This window comes from Bactrocera neohumeralis, chromosome 5 (assembly GCF_024586455.1).
Source record: "Bactrocera neohumeralis isolate Rockhampton chromosome 5, APGP_CSIRO_Bneo_wtdbg2-racon-allhic-juicebox.fasta_v2, whole genome shotgun sequence".
Taxonomy (NCBI): domain Eukaryota; kingdom Metazoa; phylum Arthropoda; class Insecta; order Diptera; family Tephritidae; genus Bactrocera; species Bactrocera neohumeralis.
Genome location: NC_065922.1, coordinates 56,579,746 through 56,601,822, shown reverse-complemented (window position 1 = coordinate 56,601,822; position 22,077 = coordinate 56,579,746). Strand labels below are relative to the sequence as shown.

General features: G+C 34.9%; 1 protein-coding gene and 1 long non-coding RNA gene across 2 annotated transcripts in view; both read right to left on the bottom strand.

Moving 5' to 3' along the window:
* Positions 1–644: 644 nt before the first annotated feature.
* On the bottom strand, positions 645–16,710 carry LOC126759230 (uncharacterized). Its single transcript, XR_007666982.1, has 2 exons — positions 15,561–16,710; positions 645–15,520 (listed from the first exon to the last, which is right to left on the bottom strand). It is a non-coding gene; the product is annotated as an uncharacterized LOC126759230 (long non-coding RNA).
* Positions 16,711–17,475: 765 nt separating this feature from the next.
* Positions 17,476–22,077, bottom strand: part of LOC126759229 (uncharacterized) — a 237,392-nt gene continuing 232,790 nt past the window's right edge. The window contains 1 exon segment of the mRNA XM_050473936.1: positions 17,476–21,845. Within this exon segment, the coding sequence (XP_050329893.1) occupies positions 20,250–21,845 (1,596 nt within the window). The 3' untranslated portion in view covers positions 17,476–20,249.

The following is a 22,077-nucleotide window of genomic DNA, read 5'->3' as shown; positions in this document are numbered from 1 at the left end:
CACACGTGATCTGTCAAAATAAAGCTATTGAAAAAAGTACCTCTACTTGGATCACTTGTTAGCAAAGAATTTGGTGATGCTGGCATTTACTTTGAAGAAAGTCTAATCATCCTCCTTGAGCATTTAAGGGCCCCGCCCGAGATCTGCAAGCATTGATTAGCAACCAGCACTTGCAGAGTGGCGTATCTCCAGACAGGCGGTACTTGTTGCCCAAGTCGCTAATAATCCCATCGCACGAACAATCAACATATTTAACCTTACCTAATCAAAGTCAAATCGTAGTGCAAAAATGGTATCGAAAAACTGGAAAGTTCTTATATTGCGGTATCGCCCTCGATCATATAGATTATATGTATAACTACATGCCTTCAGAGTTCTCTCTTTTTCTAAATTTTATACAACACTGCTTTTTGTTTAAATATATTTTGTTTTATTTCAATGATTTATTGGTCATTTCTTCGCATTCAATATTTTTTGTTGTTAATTTTCTTTTTATTGTTTACATTTTGAAATTTCTCGAAAAAGTATTCGTTTAGTCATACAATTGAAGTTCCATAATTTACATACACAAAAATTTTTACACTATAAATAAATTAGTTTAATCTCTATACATACTAAATATCAATTATGTAATTTTTTGCTAGTTTTTAAACAAGTTTATACTTCATTTGTTGTTGTACTAAAATTAATTAGTTCGTTTTGTCCTCTTCTATATATGTATGTATGTGGAATATATAGTATTTTGGATACATACAAACATATTTGCCTATTTAAACATAAAAGTATTTATACAGTTGTTGTTTGTCTGTGACTACCGTTTATTTGGTATAACGGTTTTTAAAGTATTTTGCCATTTCTTTAGTTATGTAATGCTTTTACAAACTGCTAACATGTATTGTTTTCACTTCTGAAGGGAAAATATTATCGACGCTACATAGAATATTAGTTAGATTTTCAATACAATTTCGTATTTTCAATATTTCGTTTATATTCCGCTTGACAATAGCTTGGAGTTGCATTTTAAGCGCTTAGTTTGTTTCGTTTTTATCTTTTTCATTATTATTTGTTTACATTTAATCGTTTTTTGCTTGTTTTTACACGAATTTAATAACAGTAAAATTGTCCATTTGCCACTGATATTTATTAGTTTGGAATTTATCTAGTTTACACTCATACACAAACATATACATAGTGGGTTGTGAAACCCTGATAAAATAATTTACTGCTGAAACATTTCTATTTCTATTTTAAATCACCTCGACATTTTTTGTATTTTTTTTCATTTTTTCTATGCGTTGATTACAGTTACAAACTGACGAAAACTAATCAATTAATAAATAAATAAATGTTAACCCGCACGTAGTCCTTGAGTTGTACTCCAAGAGTTCTCAGTGCATATTGATTTTCATGCGAATTTTCTTCTTAAATATACATATATACATATACATATATACGCTGCTATACAATTTTACACACACAAATTTCACTGTAGTGCTTGAGTTCAATCTTTGCAGTTTTTGTTTTTGCTTTTGGTTTTGCAATCTTCAATTAGTTTGCATTATTTAGGGGAATTTTAAATTTTTGTGTTTCTTCTTATTATTCTTATAGTATTTTGTGTTGCTAAGGTACTACAATTATTTGTATTTATTTATTTATGTTAAATTTCTCACATTGTTTTTGTATTTGTTTGTCGCGTAAAATATTTAAATACATAAAGTTGTTGCTACTTATCCGCTGCTTCGGTTTATTTATAGTTTTTTTTTATTTCTGTAGTTTTACGCAGCGCTAAAATCCTCTAAAACGAGATTTTCCAACAGACCTACCCATCTACTTGCACATAAATACGTAACTTCCAGAGTTTGTTAATGTACTTTGCTCTCTCTATACAAGGTATATATATATTTTGTCCTTAACAGTATTTAATTTTTCATTTACTGAGTAACGTTTTCATTGTTCTTCGTGATCGTCATCCGTTTGTGTAACAGTTCTTAGTCCTAATACTTACCAATACTCATAACACATACTGCATATCAGTGCCTTACTGCACGCCTCCATATAATATAAAACACACCTTGCTTACTTGTTAGTTACTTGTTAGTTACTTGGTACATACTTGATAATTACTTGGTTGTTACGTGGTAGTTACTTTTGTATACTTTTCGTTTTCTCTTCAATACTTTCTCTTCTGTGTATTTGCTTTGCAAATCATCCAGACCTTTGAAAACTAAACAATCACGTTTTCATTTATTTTGTTTAATTTTTATAATAAATATTTATTATCAGTTTAGTTCATATATTCGAAAAATTTGCAAAATATTATTGAGAACACTTTCAATATTTAAAACGTTGCTTGGATTTTGACACATTTTTTAATTCGTATTCGTATTTTCGTACTTATATTACACCAAATAAATATTACATTAGAGAAAAAACTTTAATTTTCTATTCTTTTTAAAACTCTAGTCGTCTTTGTCCTACCTTCAAGCAACCAACATAGAGTCTATATTCGAGAAAGTTGCTATAAATACAAAATGCTGCAGTTTATGTTTGGATGGACAGATGTTGCTGAGATAAACAACTGCCTAAATTTTCCTGAAAAGCTTAAACATAAACTCAAATTTCTTATCAACAAATTGGATTTATTTCTGATCATATGACCCGTCAAACTGAATAAATGATAACTTATTTCAATAAGTGTTTTGCTAATCTATAAGTCTAGGAGTTCATCTTTGATCAGCGATCTAGCCTAATTTAATAGGTAGTCAAAATGGTTGTAACGAATGGGTGTGGAAGAAAATATATAAAATATTCGCCACAAAGTTTACATAAACCTCTGAAAACTGGCACCAATCTTACGTAAATTTTATTAATGAATAAGTAACAATCGAGATAATGTGTTATACGAAAAAACAGAAATCACAATGAATGTTACTTGCAGATTCCTTGTTCATATGTTCATGTATTTCTCTGCAAGTTTCAGCACCCAGGTCTCTGAGGGCTGGAGTTAACTCAACTTAAATAAGCTTACTGAAATCGATTAAATATCACTTCAAGTCTTATGTGCAGTTATGTGGTGCCAGCCTGTTTTAACTGATGTTTATTTTCTACTTTGGACGAGTAATAAACAGCTATTAGCTTGTCCATTCTCTTATTCCTAACAATTTAGAACATGTTATCGCGGATCCTTCTCTTAACTGTTCCTTTTTGATCACAAGGATGAATCGAAGTTAAGTGTGAGGGTAGGAGGTGAAGTCTTGAAACGAAGTTTAGTGGGCACTGTAGTGCCTTTCAAGCGGAGGTGGTTGCAATCAGGGAAGTGGTAGATGTATTGCGCTTAAGTGTAGTCTCCTTCGAGGAAGTGTGCTGATAGCTGATCAGCTATACTGGCTTTAAGTTCTCTGGCTGTGCGCTGAATAATAGGCAAGAAATGCATGACGTCATTACCATTAGTTTCAAACACTTTCCGTATAAGATTACAGCATTCTCGCCGGAAATTGTAAAGCCAATGAACTTGCATGGAAGGGCACGATTATTACAATTTCATCCGATTGGAAACGGGTCAGTTCTCTGATTTTCTCTTGCGTTTTAGCACTGAACTTATAAAACGCCTGTGTGCTTGTCATTTTCTTTTCCACATGCCTGGCTTTTGTCAGGCTGAGTTTGAAATATCTGTGTCAACCTTTGGAAAATCTAGCGAAACGACTGGGACATTATTTGGTTCACACAAAGAACAAAGTGAGATCCATCGATTTTTGGAACAACCCTATGACCTACCCTAGCCTGTCTACTTTTTTTTGAAAAAATTGGAACAGTATACACGGGTATTTGGTCACTCTTAACTATTAGCTATTTTGAGAGATTTCTTGTTTCCGAAAGTCTACCTTATCATGAACACAAATATTACGGGTGTACATGGCGTTAAGTGAAGGTTGTGAAAACTGGCCTCATGTGCATCCATCCACAGCTGTTAATGACGATAACACCGAAAAAGTTAAAGAAAAAGTGTTTGTAAGCCGTCGTATTGCTATAAGTCTGTAAGCAAACGATCTCAACGTCTTTAATGTATCGACTCATACATTTCAGTTAATGTCTTGGGTATAAATGCTAGACTCGTAACAAATAATCAGTATCTTTTGTACAAAGGACATCAACTAGAGATTAGAGACGGGTATCCAACAATCTAGTGAATGGCTCTCCCAAATTGAGTCGAAATGGACAAAAACACGTCAAATTCGGTCAGTAATATTTATGGTTTTCTTTTATAACAGTGTTGTGATTCACCACAAATTCATTCCACAGGGTTAAACGATCATTACGAGTCATACTTAACCGTTTTGAGGTTTCTACATGTGTTTTTATGTTTTGCAAAATTACTCAGAACCATGAAGTATGGCAAAAATTAGACACCAAAATTGGACCGATACTGATTCATGAAAGCATAAGAAAAGTCAAGTCTATTGAAGAGTTTTTTCTTTATACAAGGTCTGTCCCAAAAGAAATAGGACTGTTAAAAAAAACAACAAAAAATTAACATTTTTCAAAAGTTATATTTTTTTATTCAAAGTAGTTTCCTTGTGCTTCGATACAGCGTTTAGCCTGGAATTAGCATTTCAAATGAGTGTTTAAGGTCATTTTTCGGAATGCTCTTGAGAATATCGGTCGTCGCCTTTTGGATAGCTGAAATGTCCTGAAACCAGTCTCCTTTCATGGGCAAATGAAGTTTTCCAAATAGGTAACACAGGGTGCCAGATCAGGTGAGTAGGGTGAGTGATTAATGGTTAATATAGAGTTTTTTGTCAAAAAATCAGTGACAAGCGTCGACCGATGACACGGCGCATTATCGTGCAACAGGCGCCAGGACCTGCCTCACGGTATTGTGGTCGAGCACGACAAATGCGTGACAAAAGACGCTTCATAACACCAAGGTAAAACACAGCATTAATCGTTTGGCCAGGTGGGACGAACTCTCGGTGTACAATACCCTCGGAATCGTAAAAACAAATCAGCATTGTCTTTATTTTTGACTTCTGAAAACGACCGACTTCTGATCGTCACAGAGGTCCTCACGACCTTCTTGGAATCGCTTAAACCACTCATGCACATTACTACGAGATAGGCACTGATAACCATAAACTTTTTTCATCATTTGAAATGTTTCAGTAAACGTTTTCCCAAGTTTAAAACAAAATTTAATATTTTCTCTTTGCATTTTACGACCGATGACCAAAAGCTGCTGTCACTTTTTGATCGATAACATCGATTGTAGTTTTCCAATTGTCTTAAAATTTTTACGAATTGTCAACAAGAGATCAAACTTTTTATTTCATATACCCACCAATAGGTGGCGCCACCAGGAACAGTTATATTTAAAAAGTTCTTTTTCTTTTGCGACAGACCTTGTATCAATAATTTTCCCTACCTTAGGCATTGTTAATATATTGTTGAAAAAAATTAATACGCTCATTCTATTTCCAATCCAATTTTAATTTTTTTCTAATCCACCATTTATGTATTTATTTTTGTATGATTCTTAACTTTGTCAGTGATTTAGTTTGTAGATTTGTTATGGTGGGTGTTTTTAGAAGTGTTTTGAGTATACCAACTTCAATATATAGTATATAGTATTTTATATAGTGGCATTTTTGAGTATTATATGGTATAGTATTAAGTTTTTGAAGAAACGCGGTAAACGTTAACTTAAATAAGAAGCTCTACAGGAAAATGGAAACCTATTTTTATTGCACGTTACTTTAGTATTGTTGTTTTAGAAAGCTATTGTTAGCCGTCACTTTATAAACTTTAACTGTCGCCCACTTCAGTTTTGAATTTATCGTCAAACACGTATCGAAAAATAGTTCGCGCTTGTTATTTACCGTTAAAAATATTAACGTTTGTTCAAAAACATTGCGCTTCTCCTTCACTTCTTCATTTCCAAACGCTGTTCGTGGCTGTAATTATGAGTTTAGTTTAATTGTAATCTGCTACATAGTTAGAGTATATACAAGTTACTAATTTAAAGTGCCATTTTAGCGTTTAACTGTACTCTAATATACACACACCAATTTGAAATATATACTCACTACTTTAAAAAGCTTTGGGATTTGTTTCATTCTAAGGTACAAGAGTTTTGCGAAATTTTTTGTGTTTTAAACTTTTTTACGTCAGTTTTCATATTGTTGATTGTTTTTGTTTTTTTGTTATTGTTGGTTCTGTTTATGCAAATAATTTTTCGTAAATTTATGATTTCTTTTCTTACACTTTTGGATTGTTTAGTTTTCGTTTGCTTGAAGAACGTTGTTCTATTTGAAATTTTATTTTCTTGTTTCGGAAGACTACAATGTACACACATACAAACATATACATACGTATTTATATTACATTCTTATTATTCTTTACATAAAAACTTACATTTATTTATGGTATTTATTTATGTTTATTTTTTTTTGCAATATGCAAATCTTTTGGAAGTCTCTTATGTAGATAAAAGACATTGAAATTATTTAAGTTCCTACTTACATACACACATTTTTAAGTTTCTGCTAATGTTTAAATTCAAAAACAAAAACATCACTAAAGAGGAAATGAATACACAGCAATTTGTTGTTATTAAAATTGTTTAGGCAAATTGTTCGATGAACCGAAGAGTACAATAAAGAAGGGGTAGTATTTTAACAAAAAGTTGCGAACGATCAGGAAAATTAAATATAAATACATATTTGTAATTTGTAAAGCCATTCAAGCATTCATTTAAACAGATTTATCTTTACATAAGTTATGGCAGGACTGGTTAGGCTTACAACTGATTGGACCATGTGAAATTCACTTAGTTCACCAAAACAAAAAATTTTACTGAAATAATGGTGTTGATATGTACATAGTTTGGGTGAATGTGTATTAGTTTTCTATACAGAGGCAAACAAAATACTTAAAAGTTAGTATAAAATCTGAGAAACAAAGTGGTCCGCAGTTGTTATCATACAATGCATTAAGTAAGTTAAAGTATATCAACTGACCAAATTTATCTCGGATGCTGCAAACCGAATCAATTAAAAAGTTTTTTTTCTTTTTATATACATATCTACCATCTGATCAAATTTGATTCGGACTGCTGCAAACTGACCTGATAAATAAGTTTTTTGCTCTTTTTTACACATCTACCATCTGATCAAATTCGACTCGAACTGAGAAATACCCTATCAATAAATAAGTTTTTTGGTTTTTCTGCATACATCTATCATCTGATCAAATTTGACTCGGACTGATGCAAACCAATAACATTTGTTTTTTTTACGTCTACCATCTGATCAAATTTCAATCGGACTGATCGAAACGATAAGCAATTCCTTTGATTTTTTAGTACAATAAGTTTTAAGTTAGTTTGAAATTTGAGATCCTTAATGTCAATTAGTGTACCAGGAGTGCTCAGAAAATAACGGACATTTTCGTTATATGTATTCATTTGGCTATATTAATGCCTTTGCCTTCAAAATAGTCCCCAATCGATATTATGTACTTATGTCAGGGCTTCTTCCAATTGTCGGCACACTTCTCAAACTCGATTTTGGGGATAGCCTGTTAGCCTTTAACTCTAACTCTTTCAGCAATGCGCTTTTAATGCCATCTATGCTTGTGAACAATCGGTCTTTCAAGGTTCCTTTCCATTGTAGTGAAGCCATCGAAAACTGGCCTCATGCACATCCTTTCACACCTATTAATGACGATACATCGAAAAAGTTAAAGAAAAAGTGGTTGAAAATCATCGCATTGCCATCAGAGTGTAAGTAAAGGGTATCAATATCTTTAATGGATCGACATTTCGGTTAATGCTAAAAGACCAGAATCTGTGGTATAAACGAATGGTGTGGTTCACCAAGAACTCTTTCCACAGGGTCAAACGATCATTACGAATATTACTTAAACGTTTTGAGGTTTTCACGTGGAGAAAATTCATGAATTTATCAACATTATTTAGTGTTGAGCTGTTTAGTCGAAGAGACCGAAACCCATATCGTCGTCTTCCTTGAACTCCGACTCCTCCTCAAATTTTAGCATGATTGTCATTGACTTTTTGCCCAAACACAATTGGAGACAGTGTTTCTTGAGTACATTGAAGTCGTTAATAGTTATACGCTGAAGGTACTTAAGGCACTAAATACAACCCCAGTCGAGTCTTACAATAAGTTGGAAAATTAAGTTAAGCACTGGCTTGCATGTATTGGCTCAAAAGCAGAAATTTTGGAGGCGATGATAAAGATTTGCGTTAAAATATTTAGATTAGTATTTTTGTCGTTTCGGTTAAAATTTCGTTAGATGGTACTTTATTTCGGCTTTCAGTAAGTTCAGGTAGACTTGTCATTTTATTTTAAGTGCCTTTATTGAAGATGTAGTCAAGTTCGTCCGGATGGATGAAAACACTCCAGCTATGAAAGTATTCGACGCAGTACCCGCCGGGGGAAGCAGAGGAAGAGGAAGACCTCCACTCCTTTGGAAGGACCAAGTGGAGAAGGACCTGGCTTCGTTTGGAATATCCAATTGGCGCCACGCAGCGAAAAGAAGAAACGACTGGCGCGCTGTTGTTAACTCGGCTATAATCGCGTTAGCGGTGTCTACGCCAATTAAGAAGAAGAAGTCAAGTTTAAGTCTAATTTTTCACTTAACGTCAGTTTAAAGGTTAAAAAGTAAGACTTTCATTGTTATTTAAAAATTAAATTATTTTTTCACAGTAAAGCTTGGGGCGATATTTTGATTTAAAAAACGTATAAAACTCAAAGATTGCTTAGATATTTCAAGTTATAACATTCATCACGTTAAATCTTGAGTTGCATACTTTGTAACTGAAAAGGAGACTTTGGTTATAGTTTCTGTGTTTTTTCATATAAAAAGTAGAGAACCTCGAAAAGGATCGCCCCTTAGTTTTATATTAAGGAAGTATAGTTTTGCTTTGGACTCAAGCTGCGGATCACATTACTTCAGGCAAATTTATTAAGAAAGATTAGCAACATAGTATTAGGAAAGCAGTTAATAGAGATGCATGAAATAAAATCAACCTTTTACCAACATAATGTGAATAATATTAAAAAAAAATATGTTTTTGCATACATTTACACACACATATACATATAACGAGAGGCCTATATTTGTAATTATGGTATTTGATTTTTGATTTATTTACATAACAAATTCAATTTCACATATTTTCTGCTTGATAATTTCTGTTTCTGTTTCTGTTTTGTTCTGATAAATATAAACGGAGTTGTTTTGATATAATATCTAATATTAGTTTGATTTCCATTAATACGCTATTTTCAATACAAATTTAACTAAGTTGTTTAGTATTATTTAGGTAAATTTGATTTGTTTTACTAATTAAAAGACACATACATCAATTCACTGTTTGCTAATTTCCTTTTTTTTGTAATTTTATAACAAGTGGTATTTGTCGCTTAGTTTAGATATCGGGAAAATATAGAGAGTTTAGTATTGATTGAAGTTAAAAAGTTTTTTTTTGATTTCCTGCTTTCATATTACGCAACGCATACTTGAGCAAGAGACTGTTTGCTGATTTTTAAGAGTTTACTTCAAAATTTTCACGCTTAAGAAATAAGAAAAATAAAAAACGAAAAGAATCAGCATGAAGATAATCAATAATAATGGAGAGGGCGTGCAATTTTCGGTTATTCTTCCAAGCGGATCAACTCCTTTATAGTGTGGGACCCCATCGCAGTGCATGGTTGTGGCCCCATCATCCTGGACGCTGCCGCAGAGCGGGCTAGTTCGTCGGCCAGCCGGCTATCTCTTTATGTCCGGACACCCATATTATGTGTACATGGTTATAAACTGATGGTGATTCAGCCTTCCTATACACTCCTCCACTTAAAGCGATTCGACTTCATAAGCTGAGATCGCCTTTAGTGCCATTTCACTATCGCTAAGTATAGCGATAAGCTGGTTGCGATAGTTGCGGTGGTGGTTGATTTTTTCACACTGACTTTTAGCAAATACTTCTGCTTGAAAGATGCTCGGAAAACGTCTCATTAGTATGAATAGTTTGGTATGCGGTTCCATAATGCCTTCTCCAATGCCTTCCGGTATTTTCGAACCGTCAGTGTGCCACTGGATTGTGCTGCCCCTCAGTGGTAGGTCGAGCGTGGAATCACTCCACTCAGCGTTACTGCTGAGAGTAACTCAAAGCTTCTTTGTTAAATTTACCCTCTTCGTAACACCGCACATAGGTTTCTGCTAGTGCATACTGCGGCTAAAAATATAAGGAGTTGTCGCAGGACAATGACATTTGGTACATCATTGTTTTGGATTCCAATCAAGAAAAAAATTAAAAAATCAAAATCACGCCCCCCTTTTTACGCCCACCTCCCATATAAGGTGAAACTTAATTTTTGACCTACAGCACTGATTTTTGGTACATAGCATTTTTATGACATTATATATGTTGGTGTTAAATTTCAATAATATCCGCCCACTTTTACGCCCACCTCCCATACAAACTAAATTCTCTTTTATCAAGTCTCTTTTAGCAACTTTTTTACATCTTCGTGACATTCTAATTTTTTTAATATTATTTTAGTAGTAGAAAAATGTTTATGTACGGACTCGAAGACATTAATATGTAAGTGATGCATCACATCTTCGTTAGTGGATATGCGTCCAATTCTTCTGGAATGATACATCCTATAGTTCCTGTAATCCTTGTTATATATATGTATATTGCATACTTTTGGGCGGTAACTTGCCATTTTAGAGTATCTCATTGTTTTTTTCAAGGGGGGCAATTTGGGGCAGCTGAATTTTGTTTTATCATTTAGCTGAGACTTCAGGCTTTAATTCGGTGTATGTATGTCGACAGCGGTAGACAGCGCTAAAAAGATACACCACTTTGAATTTGAAGAACATTGAAATTTTGACGTCCAAATTATGTTGTTCCACAATATTTTTTATGCATTATTTTTTTTTAATGGATTTTGATGCAAATTTTTTCTTTGATACATATTATAAATGAAAAATAATAATAAAGTTGAATTTCAATAGTTGTTTTATTGTATCAATGATTTGACTTTTGAGTAAATTTGTTGCTAATTTTGATGTTTTCCACATTCACCAACTTTGGGCAGTTCTGGACAAAAAACTAATGCAGATAGAATCCTAATACTTTGGGAAAATAGTGTATAGATAGTTGGTAACAAACTGTGAAATTTTCATTCAAATCAGACAACACGCCATTTTTGAATTTCAGCCACGGAAATACCAATGTGCACCGTTCCTTGGAAGAAGGGTCAGTTGTGCGTCGCCCCCAGGGCCTTCATTTGTTGAGATCACATTATCTCCCCTTTCAACTATTTTGAACACCTGAGAGTAACGCAAAATAGCCCTTGGAGAAACAAAATGGTCTGGGGCACAGTAAGGGAACGGTGTATTGCCCCTGAGCGAGCCAACTCGTTAGTCTTTTTATATCCTTCTTTTCCTATATGACTGAGTACACAGATGATATTAACCGAAATACCTACTGAGTAGTATTTATTGCGTTCTTGCATACCTTAATGCAGTGAGACTTAGTATTGGTCTCACGGATACGGCATGGACCCCCAATGGACTTGCTGGCTACAGCAGAAGCTCACTTGCCACCTTCTATTATACCCATAATTCCGGCCTGAAAGACTAAATTCTATTCATTTAGTTTGAATGTACCTTCTGTGTATGGATTACTAAAGAAGAAACGTGTCCATCTTTCAATTTTACACCGTGATCCGTTGGCAAATATATTGATTCCATCGTTGGAAATGTCGATTACAGAACCATTGGTCCATTTTTCTCTATCGGAGAATGAAAATTTTGTCTTAATTGCTAATGGAAGGTGATCGTCAATCACATAGTCAGTTTAACCGAGTTTACTAACAAGATGGAATATGATACCATGGCCGTAGCTGAGTATGGCTCAAAGTGAACATGTGCCGGCTGACCGTAAGCCTTATACTTGACTTTAACATGTATTGGCCGGATATTGAGAGCCTTTGATGTAGTTTTTATTGTCCCCAGCAAGCAGGCCTGTTGCACCTCTTTTAGGGGTTTAAGGAGGTACTTTTTCGATAATCCACCACACATAATATTAATTTTTATTTTATATTGTGGCAAAAAAGCACCCGAAAATTGTGATTAGATTCGTTCGAATAATTTTGGTGAACATTTAGGGTATGAAAAGAGTACGGTAAACAGATCTCGATCGTGTGACTTCCGATCCCACATTCATAGACAGCATTATAATCGCCTATGAGTCATGTGTTTAGTTTATAAGTTCGGCATGCAAACAATTTAACAATTATCGAAATGGAAGGAGAAAAACAAACCGAAACCGAAAAAATACACGACAAAGCCGCTCAAAAATCAAAGTGATGCTTTTTGTTCTTTTTTTCGATACTCGTGGGTTGGTATATCATGAACTTGTTCCGGAAGGACAGACTGTCAATAAAGAGTTCTAATTGGCCGTATTGAGAGGTTTGCGTGAGAACATTCGTCGATAACGTCCGGAATTGTGGAAGAACAATTCATGGCTTTTACACGATGATAATGCACCATCGCACCAAGCCACGATTATGACCGAATTTAAAGCTAAAAACTCAATGAATACAATCGATCATCCACCGTATTCAACAGATTTGGCTCCGTGTGATTTTTTCTTGTTGCTCAAACTGAAATTGTCGCTCCGTGGAACCCGTTTTCTGACGATCGAAGGGATAAAACAAAATTCACTGAAGGAGCTGAAGGTCATCCCAAAAAGAGCTAATTGAAGTACTTCGAAGACTGAAAAAGTCATTGGCATAATCGTATAACATCAAGTGTGGATTACATTGAAGGCTACAAAATAAATATGGATGAATAATTAAATATTTTGCATTTTATTTACAACTTCCGTGTACTTTTTCGTCACCATGTATATAAGCAATTAACAAACTTTTCTAAACAACAATAAGTTACGAGGGCATCACAATCCAATTTTTTTTCCAAGGCATAGGAGTGGCTTTAATTATCTCTTCAAGAAAATTTTACAAAACCTCCACCGAAAGCACTATTGGCTTCAATGAAGTAATTTTAATTGTGGCGTCAAAATGGTTTTACAAAAACCTCATAGTTTTTGCATAAGTTAAATGAAAGTTTAGTATAAATTTATTTCACAAGTCTTCACCGATTTCGTAGAGAGCAACTGATATTACAATGAAAATAATATATCGTCACCTAAAATGCAAAATAACGTATAATCCAAAAAATTGAAATTGAGTTTTTTATTGCTTATGATTCACTATGTACATCATATTACATATAGGTAGCATACAATTTTCAGCTTCCACTGTCATATATAATCAATATATAACCAATATATAACCAATATGTAACCATTTTATAACCAAAACTTAAATTTTGTTTCTATGCGTGGTTTCTATTAATCGCTTTTTCTTCACCTGCAAAATTATCAAAAGTGATGTTAAGTTATTTGAATATTTGGTGACGATATACATATGTATGTAAGCAGAAAAAAATTGTAGTTAAGGTTGTAGATAAAATTTTGGTTAAAATTTTTGTTAAAATTGCAGTTAAAGTTGTAGTTAAGTTTTTTTATAATGGATTGTAATAGTTAAGGAATTTTGTAGTACACAGTCTCTTGCTCACTACCAACACAAATTTACGCACATACAAATTTATGTAACAACAACAATTTTTTCTACAATTAGTTAAGAAGGTAAACAATTTTATTCCCTTTCATAAAGAGACCATTCAGTGCCAACATTGTAAATACAAACTCATTCAACACCTCCGCAAGTATAAATACTTAACACTAGTCAACACGACCATTAGCTATTTGCACTAGTTCGCACAAGTCTTTGCGGAACCCCAAATTTGACACACGCACAATTAACAGTACAAGGTCGTTACTATAAATTAGCTCTCATTGGTTTCGAGTAGACAATTAAATGCGCTCACATTGCATTTGTTTTATTAAAGAGTTTTGAAAATCTTCATTTTTAACACCGAATTATTACTTTTTGTTTTCAACTTTTTTAATTTTGTTGTTTTTTTAATTTGAGTTATGTTATTTGTAATCTTAATTTTTTTAGTTGCTTAGTTTAGTTTTCACATATTTTAGAACTTAGTTTGGTTGCTATATATTTTATTGTAAAGCTTTCGTTTCATCAGCGCATTCATTTCTCTAAAGTAAAGCATTTTCAACGCACTTCCTTCATATATAATCCATTTTCAACATTCTTCTATCGTTTAACATTAAGTATTGTTCATATTTAGCGGTTTTTGCTTTGAGTTTTTCTTGTTGTTGCTGTAGCTGGCGCACGTCACAAAGGAAATGCTTGAAAATGTGAAAAGTTCAGCTACGTGTTTGGCAATATATATGTGTGCTAAGACACACATACAGACTTGTGTATTTTCGCTGGTGGCCATTTTTAGAAGCCATTGTGTGCGCCTAAAAATATTCCAGCTTCGCTGCTTTATGTCAACAAAGGTGCTGTGTGCACGCAGCTAGCCTCGGGTGGAGCCTTGCTAAGTGTTTGTGTGTGTGCGTGTGTATTCGTGTAGGTGACTGTGTGTGTATTGAGGTGTCCTTGTGTGCGTAGCGCTGTCCTTGTTTGTATTCTTTCCACTAGAGTTACTATCGCATATGGCTCTACTTAAAATAATTCACCATAAATATATACAGCGAAACTTAAAAAGAAGCATTTCGTTCGCTATTGCAACTTTCCCGACTCCTTCACTGCGTTGCTTTAAGCACTTACAACTGTGCAATAATTCACGCGTATTGATAAAGTACAGTTTTTGTTATCAATTGGTTAGCTGTGCGGCTGTGTAGGCATGTGTATGTACATATGTATATGGTGATGGCGCAGCATGGTGTAAAGCAAAGATGTATAGTTTTTGTTGTTGTATTCGTTGAGATTTTTGTGGTTGAACAGCAATATGAGCGTTAAAGCCAGCCAAGTTCACAAGCAGCAAATAGAAAATATAAATAATGAAATAAACGAAACAAAAGCGCAGAAACATAACGGTGAAAGAGAAAGAGAGAGAAAGACGGAAATATAATTATTAACTTTTTACAATACTTAAATAGTTAAATATATTGGTGCCAGTAATTTAGGTAGACAATTTTTTTACAGTTTATGCATAATACCAAATTCACCTGCCTGCAGTGTAATGAAAGTGAAAGTAATGAAAACATAAGCAAATAAATTAATGGTAATAGAAATGAGCGAAACGGTCACGGTTTTCAAGCACAAGGTTTTCGTGATCCATTAATGATAAATATTTTTGAAGGAGTCTTTAAGGGGTTACATGGGTTTACGGGTTTAAAAAAATCGACTTTTTATTGTCTTATTAAGTTCTAAAACATCTCTAAAGTATTGTCCTGAATTTTCAAGTTTATCCGAGTAATAGTTTAAATACCTGAGGACTTGTGCGTTCGAGGCTAGCTAAGCTAAGTGCGCCGTCTTTAAACGATTTTTTCTCGAACCTGAAGTTTTTGAAGACAGTTGGCAAGATTTATCGAGAACTGCTCAACCGCTCTTCATGAAATTGTACATTGGTCTTTGAGATACAATTCTTAAAAACCTGGACTAAGGATTTTTTTCTAATACAACAATAAAAAAAAATGTAGCGAAATTTAAATTTTTTTGTAAAACTGTCCGCCAAAAATCCAATTTTCTTTTTTTTTCCTTCGTCCAAGTTCTAAGTAAAGGTTTTCACTAAAACACGTATTTTTTCACTTTAGATGATTCTGCAAGGAGTTATCCTGACAACGCGGGCGCATCTTTTTTCCGAGAGGTCGCCGAGTTTAAAATATTTTTTTTCCAAAAATTTCAGAATTTCTCTGTTAATAGTGTATGTTTGTAACAATAAAAACTTCTAATAAAATATTTTATTTTTTATATGAGAAAAAAGTCGCTGAAAAAAGTCTGTTTTTTACCCAAGGAAGCCCATGTAACCCACTAAATGGATATTAGATTTTATTTGCAACTTTTTGTGTCCACTAAATTGTTGTTCGCTTTCCGTCTGATAACTTTTTGCTGGGTTAGAGAAAATTACCACTTTTACGAGCTCACACACTGAAACATGTGCTCGAGAGAATATATCATCTCACTCACACTCATTTAGGCTTTTTAATATAAAAATAACTTTTAAGATTAAGGGCCTACAGCTTATGTTTCACGCAGTGATAAGCAGCAGGGTGAGGAGTCAATTATGCTTCAAAATCAAAATAAAATATTTATATTTATGCACCTTGAACAAGAAAACTTTGAAGCCGACTGTGGCAAGAGTTCATGTGTCCTCGAATTAATTTTTCTGCGGAAAAGTATTAAAGGAAAATGGATGCATAAAGAAGTACGATAGTTATTCAAAGAAAATAAAATCAAAAAAAGATCACTAGATAAATTTTACGTGACGGGAACTTCTTCTTCTTTGACGGAAACTGCGACCCCGAAAAACAATTGTCAACAAATTTTAGTATAGAAAAATATTCTGTACGGTCATCAGAAGACGCTTCAGTAAAACAAAATTAGTTAGGAAATTATTTTTTGAAACTCGCTGCTTTAATTTAGTTGAGCAGGGTCGCCGAAAATCCTCTTAGCTGTATAACCACCTAGAGCTTGGAAACTGGGCGAGTTCTTAAAGCAGGTCTGAGCGATGCGGTCAGGCGGCGTCTAGTCAAGGCAACAGTATTGTCAAAGTCGACAAAGTCGCAAGACCAATAGGACGAAAGAAGAAGATAGAATATATATAAAAAAATTTATAAAAAGAGTATGTAAATACCCGCAATATTGCAATATATTCTTTATATTCTATCTCTTATAAGTATGCCCGTTCATTTGTTAGTTAGTTGTTTGTTCGATTCACCACTCTCAAGGCATTAGCGAATCACAGATATTTAATGTAATAAAATTTGAGTTACTAATAAAGTAGTGCTAGTAGTTGGTAATAAATAATATTGTGGTTGTAACGGGTACCTAATCCATGTTTGGATAATAAAGATTAGATAAGTTGTCGTCGACGTCATCTAACAATAGGCCCAGGAAACGCGTTGTTTCGCCGGCGTAGGACCATAAGGAGAGGGGTGTCAGATGAGTAGGGTTACGCGGAGACTCATTGCACGCTGGACATATATTAGATATGGCAGGCTCTATTCTAGATAAGTAGGAGCATCAAGAACGAGGCTGAGCAAGGGTCATTCTCATTATAAAGAATCAAATATTTTGGTTGCTTTTGTAATAAATAAAAATTAAAATACTTAAAAGAAAAATGCGAAAATTAAAAGGAGAGTATGAAATTTTTTATTTTTTTTTTATTTTATAAAAAATAGTTTATTTTTATTTAGAGCTTATATAGGTGCCAATCAAACATAGATATTACAAAAACTTCTTCAACTATAATATTTTCAACTTTGTAATATTTATTTTATTAAACATTAAAAATTAAAAAATATATCTAATTATATTTTTGTATGATTTAAGCACAAAAATATGTTTATTAAACTAATTACATCAACGTAAGAAATTATTATTACTTTGCCCTTAACCGCTGACAAACACACATAATTCTTGCTTTGAAAATAGTAAAAAATGAAAGAAATAAGTTTGATTTTAATATATAAATACACTCAATTACACACATATATATACACAAATACTTAAACACTTTATTATTTAGTGCACAAATGTGTCATAAATCATACTTTTCAAAATCTATTTTTGCAGCTAAAACCAAATTTTATACACACACGTCCACCATTGAGTGCTTCTTAGCATTTTAAAAGTGGAGGTAAAGCAAATATAATGACGTGGGGTGGGTGAGGGTTTGATGATGAATATTTATTTCATGTGACTTTGACGTACATTGGTAATCCTCACTGAGGCCTTATGTTCAATTTTCATTGTATATCTACCATATACACACAATTTACAAATTTATTTTTCCAAAAATTAGATACAATTAATTTATCATTTAAATGTGATAAAAAGGCGTCTTAGCGTTTTTTCTGCTGTGAGCTAAGCAAATTTATAAAATTCTATAAACAGGGAGTCCTTGAAGAATGTTTGAAAATATGAATATGTTTTATTTCTTTCCAAGGAAAATCAAGCTGTGCACGATTGCCCAGAACTTTCAAAAATATCGTCCCATTTCTGCTTCACCTAAAATTATTATATCCTCACTTGAAATGCAAAACGCCGCATCACCGAAGAAATCGAAATTGAGTTTTTTATTGCTTGCGACACACTAACCAAACTTTCTAACCATTTTAAAACCAAAACCCAATTTTTATTTTCAATGTGAGTGGTTTCTATTATATCGGTTTTCGTTCGCCTGTCAACTTATGAAAAATGATGTTACGTTATTTTGCATTTTAAGTGACCATATGCTTATTCTAAGAACAAACTATGATTTCTTGACAAACCTTGTTTCATTCTCACTTTATAAGTATATACCATTATCACTCTTACACACCAATGAAGAACTAAATCGAAATGAACTATTTCAAATACTCTATTTATTTATCATAAGGAATTTATTGACGAGTTATTATGGTAGGGTAGGTTAAGTTAGATCAAATAGTATGTAGAATCCAAAGCGATTTTACTAGGGCTACTCGAAACAACGAACCATTGTGGTACCTAGAACTCTTATAAAATTGATCATAAGAACCCTCATGTGTTGACGAGGCGCTTTGAGCCAATCACAAATTTGTTGAGATGGCTAATCTCAGTTTAGGCTATATATCCTGCTTCGTCGAAGGTATAACTGCTGAGATGTTTCAAGCTCACTCTTGAAAAAAGGATGTACCAAGATTTTTCTGCCTCCCCTTCTGTGAGAAAAAAAGATATCACAGTCGCGCAGAGACATGTCGTCGACCAACATATCTAAGCACACACGTGGTCCATAGGCCGAGTCTAGATCACCAGATGACAACGGAGATCCAACTCGTTCTCATGCCGATATGAGCATGACAAGAGTGCTCCTTAAGACAAGGAACCCTTATAATCAGACACTCAAATGAGTTTGATGATAAGGAACACTTCTTGACTAACATTGAGCGCACAGTTTGTGGGCTCTGCGCTAGTACTACCGCACTGATGTCAGAGTGAAAGTTCAACAGCTGTAAACGAACGCTATAACTATTTTTTTTTTTTTTTTGCTTGAGTTTTATTACTTTATAAGCTTGAATTGTCGAGTCAAACAATAATAGAATTCTCAGCACAAAAAACCAATTGAATTTTCAAGTAAAATATATTCTCTTTTGGCAATTGGTACAATATTAGTATAATACAGTCTTCACACACTTTCATGTTCATTAATGACCACATCTCTTTTGGTGTTGTCCGTTTCATTGCCTCGGGTCAACTTTTGATTTCCTTGCCGAAAGGTAAGGAAAACCTTTTCATTTTTAATCGAAAGTACAGTTTCTATGGAAGATACATCTCCACTGACTGCCGGTTTTGCGCCATGGAACAGGAAACTTCAGAACACCTGATTTTGGATTGCCCAGCGATTGGCAGAAGCAAGCTCAAGGCCTACTTGGACAGGGATCACATCACCTCAGTCGCTCCCAGCAGGTTCCTGGAATTGTACAGGATGCTGGACTTTTGTGACCTTATGTGATATAGGGGAGGACACAATAGACCATAGGTCGAGGTTCAAAACCTCAATTTTACTATCTATCTATCTATCTTCACTGACTTTCTTTATAAAGATAGCGATATCGAATTTGGGGGTGGAAATACACAATATATATATGATGGTGTATGTAATAAAAAGTACTAAATAGTTTTTCAAATAGTGTTCTAACAGTCTTTCTTGATTCGTCAATGTTTTGAGAGTGGTGAATCGAACAATAAAGTTGCATAAATAAAAGAAAATGGCATAATAAAAGAAGACACATAAAAAAGACAGAAACAATGAATGGCGGAACATCTGAATAATTTTGGAAAAACATCAGGCTCGACGTAACCGTGCTAAGGAACGTCACAAAGCTGTAATTGTTATGTATATGTATATATGTACAGAATCAAATCGTGCGCTTATAGTAACTTGCTAATTTGGAACGGCCTCCTACTTAAATTACAACGATTTTCTTTTCATAAAACTCAAAACAATAACCACATTCGAACTACAATTAGTTATGTGGAAAGTGGTAATAGCATAAATACTGAGCTGTTCCATAGGCGAGAGATGTAGGAATGAAACTACTATTAGCAAGAAACACCCTGTTTAGCCACTGTGTACCAGGCGCGGACCTTCACCAAAGACGGCGACTCGGACGTGGGCAGGTGCTGTTGCAACTGTAGTTCACTGTCGCTGACTGTGCCCCTTGTTGCGCGATCTAGAGCATGAGTTGTGGACTGTGGTTGCAAAGCTACTGTGGTTCCCGCTGGTGCAGTTAGTGCCGACGCCGCCGCCACTGAGCTGGCGTTGCTGGTGCAGCAGGCGTCGCTGCAACCGCTCGATGTGGCAGTTTGAATGTTTGTTGTTGCGTATAAATTTTGATTTTGCTGCAATCTTATATTTCTATCGTGTTGTTTTTGTAATTGCATGTGAGACTCACATTCAATGTTTATAGTGGTTGCCACTGTGGCCGTAGCAGTAGTAGAAGCAGCTGGGGTGCTGGTGTAGTTACAGTCCATTTTACTATTATGCAGTGCCGCGTGCCGCTCATAATATGGTTGTTGTTGTTGTTGCTGCTGCTGTTGTTGCTGGTAGTACGCGGGCGGCACATAATCGCATTGTTGCAGCAATAATTGCAACTGATATGCATTGTGTAGTTGTTGTGGATGGTGGAAGTGGTAGGGTGCGGACTTGGGTCCCACCTGGGGACAGCGATACCGTACCGCGGCGCTGACGTCGCGTCGCGACCAATGCACACCGCTCGTATAGGTGTTCGTAGGCAGCATGTAGTCGTTGCTGCCATAACGTTGCCACCCCGCCGTAACTGCGCCCTCATTATCATCATCTCCACCGCCGCCGTGACCATTGCGTCGCCCGCTGCCATTTTCACCGTGCGCACCACTCCAGCTAACCTCCTTGCGGGTTTTACTCGAACGACGCTTGCTGCGCTGCTGCTGCAGCAAACGACTCCATTGGCGGCGTTGATGAGGACGCAAATGGCGTAACTGTAGTTCGATTTGTGGCCGCAGGCAGTGATGGCACATGGAGGCCAATTTGTCGCTGACCGCTTCTTCGCTATCGCTGTCGCATGAGGCAGTGGAGGCGTCGCTGCTGGAAGTAGGCGCGCTGGCTGCGGCGGTACTGTGTGTAACGGCACGCTTGACAGTGCTTTCGCGCAGTTGAGGTTTCTCGCAATTTGTGGTTGAAGTTTGGCTTATTAGTGCATCGACTTGGCTCTGCTGGTTTGGCTGTAATTCTGGCTGTGATGACTGTGGCTGTGCTTTATCTGGTAGTTGTATTTGTAGGACTTTCTTGTTTGACTTACGTTTATTTGGCTTTTTACATTTGTCGCGCTGTGTCTGCTCGTCCAGTGTCGTTTGCTGTTGCGACATTTGTTGCTCTGTTTGCTGTTGACGTTGTTGTGATGATGATTGTTTGCGCCTATTGCGACTACTACGTGTACGACTATGACTAGTACCCCCGGCAGTAACCCCCTTGCCCCTTCCGGACGATTGTGCTTTGTGTTGCCGGTAATTATCGGCACTCTCGTCTCGTTTCTCCAGTGGATATGGTCAGAACGCTGAGTCGAAGACGGACATTGACCGTGATATGGCTTCGTCATTTCGACATGTCTCCAGAAACTCATCCAACGTCACCACACCATCACGATTTTTGTCCATTTTCTGAAAAAATATATATAGATGAGGAACTATAAGTAAATCTGTCAAACTTTTGTATATCACAGAAATTGTTAGTCGTGTGCTATGGATTTCCCTTTTCTGGTTAAATTTTTATTTTTAAGTTTAATATTTTAAAACTTTTTATGATATTCGGGCGGAAACGCAATGAACAAGGAATCGGTCAAGTCATTATTGCGTTTGATTGGACGTTTAATTTACCAAATTTTTTTTCTTG